General features: G+C 33.5%; 1 protein-coding gene across 1 annotated transcript; it reads left to right on the top strand.

The window, feature by feature from the left end:
* Positions 1-6075: 6075 nt before the first annotated feature.
* On the top strand, positions 6076-10113 carry LOC127705191 (RNA-binding protein RO60-like). The gene is made up of 2 exons (XM_052209501.1): positions 6076-6215; positions 7367-10113. Exons 1-2 carry the CDS (start codon positions 6094-6096, stop codon positions 8874-8876), a joined length of 1632 nt encoding a protein of 543 aa, XP_052065461.1. The 5' UTR covers positions 6076-6093; the 3' UTR covers positions 8877-10113.
* The last annotated feature ends 2201 nt before the right edge of the window (positions 10114-12314 follow it).

A 12314-nucleotide genomic window follows, 5' to 3' on the forward strand; every position in this document is an offset into this window, starting at 1 on the left:
TATTATGTTATTTATTTGATCAATTTTAAATATACATGTTCCATAACAACAAAAAACAAAAATTGGATGTGTGTTAAATGTGCAGTGGCAATAATTACATGCATATCAAGACAAGAACATGTGAATATGAATAAAAACAAGAAGGAGATGTGGTATGATTGCAAATGACATAACTATCCAACAGAGTCTAAATTACATGGATTTAAGCAATTGTAAATCAGTGTACTGTCTTCAATAATTAGAAAAACCCATACCATATAGTCAGCTTTAAAAGACCCAGACATAACAAAATATGAAACAATTCAAAAGAAAAAACCAACGACCTGATTTATGACAAATCAATAAACCAGAAACCGAAATAATAGACAGCAACCAACAAGAACTGCTGTATTACAGACTCCTAACTTGGGCAGGCAATTACTAAATGTGGTAGGTTTTTTTTTTGTGGTAGCTCAACCCTCTCCCTAACCAGGGACAATGGTGTAACAGCACAACATAAAAACAAATGTAAAAATCAGTTGGAAAATGCTTGACTCATCAGATTGGCACTCACATTTATTGAAAGCTAGTTCAAAGACAATAACAACTTATAAATAAATCATGTTTGCCCAGATTAACCCTATTTTGTATTAGACAGACTTGCTGAGCTTGATTTTTAACATGCTAGTTCAAAATTTAACAGTCTACAGGTGGACATGTCACCTTACCTGGACACATTATTCTGACTCGTAGCTGACATGTCTTTGCTCTTACTCCTTAATGCTGCATGCATAATGTAGAAGCAGCAACTACAAATTTTCAAGTCATTTGCTTGACCTGCACTCTAGCAAAGCACTCTACCATAAGCCCCTCTGTTGTTAAAAGAAAATTAGAAATAAAACATAAAAGTGACAAATGTTTGTTTTCAAAGTATTGATTTATACAGTAAATATAATCCCTAAACAACTTAAACAGAGCAATCTGCAGACAAGTTGCAGTGCAATACCTGAAACAAATACACACATACTCAATTAGATTATTAAAAGTAATTTTGTTCATCTAACAAAATTTTCATCACACTTTTCTCAGGTTCAACTAAACAGAATGACTTCATATTTTGGTCAGCAGCTTGACTATGGTGACTTGTAATGTGTGATCCTTACAAGATCTGTGAAATATCTGCTTCCAGTTTGCTGATGAGTTGAATGATCATAAAACGTCATCCCACATTTCTATGGTAGCTACTGAACAGAATAACTTCATATTTGGTCAGTATTTTCACATTGATGAGTTGTAACAATGTGAGTGCTTTTTAGATCTAGCAATTCCTCCTTCCTATTTTTCATTACTTTGATTTAAGAGTGTGGGTATGTTTTGTTTTAATTACATTTGATCAATATCTCTGCCATCCCAAAATATCAGTATGGACTATTGCCATCACATGTCGTCTATCATAATTCTGTCCATTTTCCACTTAAATTTCACTTTTGGCCAATTGGAACAAAACTTTGCCACAATCATTCTTCAAAATATCTTGTTTGAAAATATGTCTCATGATCCATTCTGCCAACCAACAAGGTGCAAAGGCTCAAAAGAGAACATTCAGATAAATCACAAATAATCTTTTAATATTTTGAAAAATGTTATAGATAGGGAAAATGTTAGGAATGTCAAGATCTACCTAGTGTCCATTTTTAAAGAAAATTGTTAGAAGACTCCTTAAAGAGTTAGGGATGATTTTTACCAATTTTTGGTGTTTTTTTCTCTAAAATCTTGAAAACTATAATAGATAGAGTGACTTATTATTATCTGCTAAACAAGATCTACAACTGCCAACACGTCCCAAGTTGTTAGGAGATATTGCATATAATGACAATTTCACTCAATTTTCCATTTTTGTAGAAACTTGAAGTCAGCAAAAAGGATCAGCAGTCTTACACAATCTACAAATGATTGAAATAACCAAAATAGACAATTGACTACTTGTATGATTACCTGCCCTTATAGGTGGTTTTTGTCTCAACTCGACAAAGTCTTGAAGGCGTCATCTGTTTCAGCAATGCATAACTTTGTGATTAGGCCAGTTTAGGGGGAACCACTAGTGCTAATTCAATGACATTTGGTATGCAGTTGTACTAGCATTGATGCATCTCATTTCCTTAATTATTTGCCCAAAGTCATAGTTAATTGACTTCGAAACTTTTGCTTTGTTTACATGTTTAGGTTTCGGATTAGGTTTGTTTTTTTATAAACCACTAATGGTAATTCAATGACATTTGATATGCAGTTGTATGTGCATTTGGATGGCTCAATTCGACGGAGATTATATGACGTTGACTCTGAAACTTTTACAACATATTTCAAATAGTTTATGCTTATGTCAGTTTAAAATAAACCCCTAATGCTAACTCAATGACATTTTGGTATGCAGTTGTATAATAGACTATCTTCATATTACCGACTTTTGACTCCGGATTATATTATTTGTCGACTGGTTACTTGGACATCATGGTTCTCGGTCAAGTAAGAGCAACCAAAATAAGTAAAATCAAACATATAATCGGTGTAATTTGCGGGGAAAGTTTACTGTTTTCCGATTATTTTGTAGTGAAAAAAAAATGTTAAAAAGGTAATTTTCCCCAAAAATTGTACCGATTGAAAGCTTGGTTTTACTTCTTTAGCTTGCTCTTACCTGACTTTGTACCATGATGTCCAAGGTAACCAGTCGACAAATTATATAATCCGGAGTCAAAAGGCGGTAATATGAAAATAGTCTATTATTTGCAGTCTCATTTCGATAGACGTTTTGTCCCTGCAGTTTCAGTCATTGTTTGTGGTCTATGATTTTTTTGCATAATTTACATGTTAAGTAATAGATTTTGATTTCTTCATTTGAATTTGTACAATCGTTATTAATACAGACGAGACACATATGTGTGTCAACAGTTTTTTGTTCCATTTAAGCGTATTAGCTATAATCACGAAAACTAAAATAAAAATAACAGTGTTTAGCTATTTTTTTGACGAAATTTGTAGAAAATAGCCTGGAAAAATTGTAAGCAGCAATAATCAGTAAGGTAAGAATTGTTTATGTGTTTTGGCTATTATCTTGAAATTATAAACAGAGGTAGGTCAGCATTAAATAAGAACAGCACGACAAGATCTAAAATGGTCCAATAAAATCAGTAGCATTAATCATTTTTTTAGTCGTATATGTGGTGATATTACCAATATTTGCATTCTTGGCTTATCATCAAAAACATAATTACTGATTCATGTGAAAAATTAATTTTGGTACCAATACTTCCATAGAATCGAAGGTGAGCAATTCGTGCAACTTGGAGCCTTAAGCTACTTTTGGAAAGAATATCGGACATAGCATTTTTGTCTTTTCTTACCATGACCCCCCCCCCCCCCCCCCCCCCCCCCCCCCAATTTATTTAGCCTACCATGGACAGTAAGTTGGACTTGGGGTCTACCTGCATGCTATTTATTTTGGCTCGAGGGGTGGGGGTCCAGCTGACACTATTGTAACACGTGTTTTAGTAGTCTCAACGTCAAGTTACTATATGCCTTTCTTGGACATTGTGTCGTCTATTACGTAATAAAGAATACAAATCATCATGAGCACCATTTTTTTAATGAGTCGTCTAGACCTTTTTATACCTCCAATTTTTTTAGCATAAATATTTGTACAGCCATTGTCAGAAGCTCGTTATTTATTCAGGAAATGAAATTACAGTACACCTACGTTCTTTAATTTTGAATGAATAATGTGACTTCACATAAGAATTAAGTTGCATACACAGTACTATTATGGTTTTATTCACAAATACACAAAACATAATACATAAGGAACATGATGATTCTAAGGGAGTAATGGAAAACCAAAAACTGAAAAAAAAGACTGACAACATCGTGTCCAAAAGAAAAAAAGATGAACACAACAACATACAAAACACTACACAGAAAACTGAGAAACTCAAATCCCCACAAACAGGCGTCGTTGAACAGATGCTCCTGCGAGGTAAAGTAATTCTGCTCCACTAGTGGCACCGGTCATGTTGTTAACTAATTAATATCAAGTAAAAACCAAGAGATTTAAATCTGCCATGTTGCTCGCTAATAAATAACATTAAAAAGTTTCTGCCCCTCATGAAAATGAAGCAAAGAGATTAAACAATTACAAATCACGTTTAAACAGTCTTTAAAGTTTTAAATGCTTTGGATATCTCGCTTTGCATAGCAAGCTAGACACGTTTTGTCATATGCCGTGTAGCATTATATATATTATATTTTGTCCCTGATGTACACACATTCAGACAATATTTAATAAAAGTAATATCTATTTACAGAAAGACTACCAAGTATGTTTTATACTGCACAAAACATCAAAGATAAGTGATTGACTAAATTACTCTGTTTATATAAAATTGTGAGGAGTAAAAGCTAGCATTTACATTTTAAGTTAAGATTAGTGTAAAAAGGTATTTGTATATATATAACCGTGGCCAAGTTGGTAAAACTCTGCAAAAACTGTGCGCTTACGATCTTTCAAATATTTTTTTAAACTTGCGGAAATTAACAACTTTTCTAAAATCATGACATAGGTCTCACAAAAAGCAGCAATATATATATATATATATATCTAAAATGCTTTTTTTTTTCTTGGGATGATGTTCGAAGTCTTTCGTGTTCCAATATATAATATGAAATAGTATTCAAAATTGTTTACCACAACTAACTAACGTCAAATATATATGTAAGTATGAGGGGATGTTTGGGGAGGGGGCATGTTTCTTTATTTCAGTATTCTTGAATTTACTATTAAGGCCATTTGGACCTATTCTTTATTTATCTGTCAACTATTCTCTATATTCTTTATACATGTATCTAAATTTAGCATCGGCCCATTATTCATTATATATTCTTCTTTTTTTGGAGGTGGAGGCATTTTTCTTCATTCCCCTTTGTGAGCGATGCTCTTCATCTTCGTACTTTATTTGGCCTTTTTAACCTTTTTAGTTCGATCGTCACTGATGAGTCTTTTGTAGCCGAAACGCGCGTCTGGTGTACAAATATTCAATCCTAGTAACTATATGATGAGTTTATTTGCACTTTATTCTCTATTTTTAAACTACAACCAGACCTTTAATAGCTTTTAAAGACGCCATAATTATTTGGATATAGGTGATGGCGAACTACTGAGAGTTGGAATCGCAGAGACATCCGATAACTTATATAAAAATAAGGAAATGAGGTATGATTGCCAAAGAGACAACCATCCACCAGAGTTCAAATAAAGTGGATGTAAGCAATTATAGGCAACCGTACTGCCTTCAACAATGAGAAAAACCGATACCATATAGTCGGCTATAAAAGGCCCCGACATAAAAAAATATGAAAACAATTCAATTGAGAATAATAAAGGCCTGATTAATAACAAAACAATTATAAGTTTTTTTTATCGAATAGAAGAAGTCGGATCTGAAAGTCACTACAAAGGGAACTAATAGACTAGCTTCGAAATCCATTATTCATTTATTTTAGTAGTAAAAACAACGCCTTTTCAGAGGCGGATTTAGGGGGGCCAGGGGGCCCAGCCCCCCTTTTTGTAGGAAAAATTTGGTCGATTATTTAAGGAATCACTGAAACATGACTGGAGCGGCCCCTCTTAGGCAGTCAGTGGGCACCCTTGTGAAAATTTCTGGATCCGCCACTGCTTTTACATATTGGCATTACTTTATTTTTCTGGATAAACTCGATAGCATTTGCTTTTGACATCCTTTGCGTGTTCACTTTTTAAACACCCTCTAAATCAAGGTAACATTCATGCATTTTCGCCATTCTTTTTTTTTCTTTTTTTGTGGGTTTATCCCACATCCCACATTATGGTCATATCCCACTTCCTTCTTTTTTTTCCTTCTTTTTCCCAGATCCCACTTTTTTTTACCCCCTATATGCCACATCCCAAAAGACCCAAAAGTGTGTCACCCCCTCATGTATATACATAGGGATTCACTATATTGAAACCGGAACAAAATTGAACAGGATAGGTTCAGGCTTTTAGTGTCCCGGTTACTCAGTGCTTTTAAAAACGAAAGTAGAGTTAAAATGGATAATTCAGATTTTTATTTATTGCGACGATTTCTTTGTTTAGGTAGCAAAGAGAGTGTTTTTAGGACAAATATTCAACACTCAAAATTCTCACGCAATGATGTACCATTTATCGAAAGGTAAAGCAAATGATGTCATTAAATATTGTCAAGAAAACTTATGCAGGAAGTTTTGACTTTTAGTCATTGTTGACTTTATTAGACATTTTGTTAATATGAACAACAAAATACTGTCCTAATCGAGTTTAAACTCGTGGAATTTCACACAGAGGCTAAATTATTTAATGATCATAAGACTGTTATTAGATCTTTTATATATTCAAAGAGGTCTTATTCTCTTCAAGGAACGGAGATGATTTGATGTATATGTTTATAATAGATCTGAATAGACTCGCATAGTGCCCAGTAATAAACAGAAGTGAATTTTCTTTTAGCGTATTTTAAAATACCCGATACAATACTACCTCCACATATGTCCACAAATAATTTTAGTATTCACTTGTTCACCAATGTGCCCTTGTCAACACGTTTCACATTCTGTTTAGCTTTTTGCTTATGATGTACATATGCATTGTATGGTTTATGTATTTTTAAACTACTAGTATAAAAAATAATTGATCGTTTCAATGAAATTACTGACTAGTATTTGGACTCTCGACAATATTTAGAGCTAGTACTGATACTCACCATATCTTTGAAGACTTTATATAGTGTACAAAATGTTCATTTTAGCTACTTCCTTACTGGGTGGTGTACTCATGGTTCACTTAAAAAAAAGCAAAACCTTTCAGTTAAAATTTCACTAGCTCCAGCTATGTGTAAAGGGTCAGTGGCTTACTTCCGTAACCATCCTTAATCAATCTTAAGTCTCATCTGCTAATTACTGCATGTGTGTGACTTTACTGTAAGTATTACTCTCTATCTATATTCTGACCTAATTGCAATTTGTTGAACCCAAACCAAACTGTTTTACTGGTCAATTTTTTTTTACTAACTACTGTAGAAAACCATACCGTACAAGCTTTTAAGACTTTAATTCCACATTATTGCTATAATTTAAAAAAAAATTGCCAAACATTTCTATGCATGTTAGTTATTGTAAAGAGTATTCGAAGGTGACAGGTAGTAAATTTTGAATTGCCATAAAAATGTGAGAAACCTTTTTAAAGAACAATGTACGACTTAAATTTTCTAGATACTTGTTCTGAGGAATGTCTCATCATTGAAGTAGTATTATATTTCTAGGTTATACTTTTTTATGTCAATTCCAGGTTGATAGAAGGTGGACAAGGTATAGAGGTACTAGATTGTATCAAGGATGTAAGCGAGAGTAATAGAGCATGTAGACAAGGGCCTACTGTGTTTTCTTATGCCTTTTGCATTGTGCATGGAGATCGAGAAGTAAAGAAGTATGGATACAACATGTTGAACAATATTTGTCGGATTCCCACACATTTATTTGAATTCCAAAAATTTTGTGAAGAATTGAATATGCAGAAAAATAACCATTCAGGGTGGGGAAGAAGCCATCGGATGGGCATTAGTAAATGGTACAATAATTTTGCGAACAATGCGCCAAAATTGGCATACTTAGTAACCAAGTACAAAAAACGCAGTAAATGGAACCATAGAGATATTGTTCGCCTTGCTCATGTAAAACCTACGAATGAAAGAATCAGAACAATATTAAAATTTATTGTTAACAAAGAAATGGACGACGTTGTTACACTGCACGAATCCCTTGACAAAGATCACAGAGAAGTGAAAACATTTCTAAGAGCCGTTATTGAAGCTAAAGAATGCGACGACAAGGAGAAGATTATGGAATTAATAGCAGATCAAGAATTAGCACGAGAGCATGTACCAAACAGTTTTTTGTCCGACAAAGAGGTGTGGCGAGTTCTTCTCCGAACAATGCCTCCAACGGCAATGATTAGAAATATGGGCAAAATGACACAGCTGAAATTGTTTGATGATGCAAAGGCATCTAATTTCATTCAGATTGTAAAGGAGAAAATGCAGAGTGAACTGCTACAGGATTTCGGAGTCCATCCATTGAGAATTTTATTTGCCTTAAAGCAATACAAGGAAGGAAAAGGAGATCAAGGCAAACTAGAATGGCTACCAAACTATGAAATTATTACGATTCTGGAAAAAGCTTTTGATGATACTGTGGCCCTTCAACCAAGAACAGATAAACGTTACCTTCTAGCTGTATCTGTAAGTGGTGGTATGAAAAAGAAATTGATTGGCTCTCCACTAACGGCCAGTGAAGCGACTTGTGCAATGGTGCATACAATCGTAAAGCAAGGAAATTGTGTAGAAACTTTACTTTTCGAGAATAAATGTAATCCTGAGCAGTCGTTTGTTTCGAGTATTAACCGAGATGACAATCTTAATTCGATAAAAGCTAAACTAGATAGCTTTTCATCTTTAGGAGAACGCCAAACGCCTTTTACGAGGTGGTCAAGACGCCACAGTAACTCCTTCGACGTTATTATATTTTTTACCGATACTCTTACAGGAGAAGGAGAAGGTCGTGTTACGGAGCCTTTTATTCACTGTTGTCATAAAGTTGGTACACCAAACCATGTCCGAGTCATTGTCGCTATGACTAGTAAGCCAAACGATCCTGTGCATGCTGTGGAACCATGTGATGACCAGACACTTCATGTGATAGGATTCGATCCCTCAACGCCGCAAGTCATAAATGCTTTCATTAGCGGATACAAGTACAACCAAGCATTAATGGCAGCAATGGAAGGAATCGAAGAATATTGATCGTACAAGTTAGCATCCGGGTTTCTATTCGTCCGGAACATGCATGAACTATTTTCTACTGGACGTTAAGCAACCAACAATCAACCAATCTATTACTTCGTTCATTCAACTTATCAGAACAGACTAACATTAACATTCAATTCGTGTGCACTTTTTCTTACTAACACTTTGGTGTATCAAATTATATGAAATTATGATATCTTATGTTGTAGATTTGAACTGGATAGTCACTCTTTTAAAATTCAGTAATATTTTCTTTAAAAATCAGTTTATGTTTAATTTGATTAAAACATATACTCAGTAGAATATAAGGGTGCATTATTGATTTAACTGTTAAAGATGGAGTTCAACTTTTACATCACTTTGATATTCATTGAATATTCGTTTATAATTTATTCTTACATTCATCTTATGAACTTCTTTCTTCTTCTTCAGTTATACAACAAAACTTCAGGACACGAAGATTACTTGTTGTTGCGCATGCGTGTTAAAATTTAATTTTCTTGTAGATGCCAAAGAACAAAAAAAATATATACAAATTTGACAATTTGTGCATGTATATTACAAAAACTAGTGATTAAAATAAAAATTATATACAAAAATTTAAATCAGTTGGCAGAGAACACCTTGTGTAAGGTGTGCTCTGAAACTGTCAACTGTGGTTGACTGTACTGTGGCTATAGGTAGCATGTTCCATTGTATGATGGTGTGTGGGAAAAATGACCACTTATATGTTTCCTTTGTGGTTCGTATATGTCTATAAGTATTTGGATGGTTTTGTCTTGTTCTACTGTCTATTGGTATTAAAATTTCAGATGGTATGGCAATGAGGCCGTGAATTACTTTGTAAAATATAATAAGAACTCTGGAAGTAATACGATTTTCTCTTTAACTTGATCACCAGTTGTTGTGGTGGTGAGAACACACACTCGTCGCGAGTATGAACCGGCAGTTATGCTGCCACTCGTGCACTTTAATTCCCTTTCAATTGAGATTATTACTCGTAGGAATCATAATATTCCACTCGAGTTAACAAACAGCAACCACATTTAGCATTATTTTGACTCGATTTACTAAATTCTAAATTCTAAAACAGATTACGCATTCGTTACTGAATTATTTTAATTTTTAACTTTACTTTTGAATTACCCTTGTTTTTCATGATTGCATTTGAATATGTTTGGCTTGTTTTTTTATTATTGTACATTTATAAATAAAATATTGATTTCTATTTGAATTATTTCGTTTTCCGACTCATTGATTAAATAGAGACGAAGGATTGGCCATTACGCGTACTGGTAAATGTCGAGCACTGACTCCTTTCTGTTATATGACAAAACATTTAAGAAATAACCATGGAATTGTGTGGGTTGACAATATTCAGATTTCATTATTTTGTGTTACTAGCAAACTAAATTATAAATATGCATTAGCATGTTGTTTGGAGAAGAAAGTTTTACCCTGGTAAATCATCAAATCTCAAATGGTTAAGCGAGAAAAAAGCTTACTGGCACTTCCTGTTGAAGTTTTCTGGTATAAAATATCAAAAATATAGATAGGGTAGGTCGACTTTTCGTCAATGTATTGTCAATCTGTGAATCTTTTTTTTTTTCAAATAGGAGAGTGTCATGCAATAGATAACTAAATGAGAGTTTGTTTCGTTTATTACTCGGACCAATATGATTTAAGGCAGTGGCTATTTTAACGGCACCGGCAAAATAGAAAATATCTGAAATAAAGCCGGCAAAACAGCATATTTCTATATATATATATAGCAATGGCTATTTTGCCGGCGTCGGCAATATAGTAAATTTGTTATTTTGCCGGTTCTTTGTTAAGAGTGAGTTTTGCTATTTGCGTTTGAAAAGTACTACGAAAATGTTTATTATCAGCATAAAAGAATCAAATTATTACTCATATAGTTAAATACGATAACAGTAACTATGTTTGAGATATATATAATCGTTTTAAAACATTGATGAGTCAAAGTGAAAATAAGAATTTGTAAAAAGAAATAAAAATAAAATTATTGAGCATCCATTTGTAGCAATGAAATCATATCAAAACATGTAGTTCTAAAATCAGTCACAGTCTATAATGGTACATGTGTGCATAAGAATAAAATCTCAGATTTTTAAACTGTATGCTGTAAAAAAAGAAAAAGTTAAAAATCTCAAAGCATATCAATTTGATACAAAATATACTATCTTCAAAATCAATAATTTTTAAAATTAAATTTGATTTTGAAATAATAGTCAGTTCTTTGAATTGCCTATTTGTAAACAAAATCGTTAACTATAGCCGACATAATGGTATATTTTCTATTTTGCCGGTGCCGTCAAAATAGTAACTGCCATAATTCAAAATGACACCGTAAAATCTAACGCAGAATATATAAAAACAATGGTTGTCGATATAAAGTCAAGCGCTGTACGTGTAAAGTCCGGCGCAGGTGATGTAAAGTCCAGCTCTGTAGATCTAAACTTTCAGAGCTGTAGAAGCAAAGTTCCACCACTGGAGAAGTCGTCCACTATTACTGTCCGCTGGATTTTAGAACTACAGAGCTAGGCTTTACATCTCCATCGCTTGACATTGCTTCTCCAACGCTGAACTTCCTTCTTTGGCGCTGGACTTTTCATATCCAGCGTTTGACTTTATGTAGCAATATACAGTTATTGACACAATTTTTAACCACTTCCTATCTTTCTAGCAAATAAGGCTTACTGTTAAACATATAAATCTCATGTATATGCATATGTATGAATATAGCATCTTCAATAGGTTAAAATGGTGAAATGTTATCTCTTTTTAGTGTATTCCTGGCAACAATCTGCATTTATTTGATACAAGTTATGGCAAAAAGGGGTATGAATATGTCACAAATGTCCCAAAAATTGGTCCAAATTATAATTTCAATCCATTTGAGCGATACCTTTTCTGAAACTTTTGACATTCATTTATCAAAATGTCAAATAAAAACATATGAATGTCATCTCATTTTTCGAAACAATTGTATTAAAAAGTTCGAGAGCAAAAAGTTAATAGGAAAACACTTCAATGATTTCTTGACATATAACCGGTGTTATATAGCCATTTTTCCCCCATGCCAGTTTTCGGCTTGGGTTGCATAGAAGAAATGTTGGATACAAATTGTGTTCGTTTTGTTGACACGAGAAAGGTCTGAGGTCGGGGAGTGGGAGTGGGGCACTTACATTTTGTTACAGGGGTGCCGTTTGCATTAAAAAAATATCCCGATACGTATATTGACTCAGTCCAAAAATTCGATTTATTCATATGGCCTACATGAAAATGTGTTCCTATATTCATATTTACTGTGGATGATAAAATGTTACTGTAAAATTTTGAGATTAACACTTTCACCGCAGAAATAAATTCATTTTATATTCATAAAGATATTTTGACCAATTGATGTATTGT

Source organism: Mytilus californianus, unplaced genomic scaffold (genome assembly GCF_021869535.1).
Source record: "Mytilus californianus isolate M0D057914Y unplaced genomic scaffold, xbMytCali1.0.p SCAF_6, whole genome shotgun sequence".
NCBI lineage: Eukaryota > Metazoa > Mollusca > Bivalvia > Mytilida > Mytilidae > Mytilus > Mytilus californianus.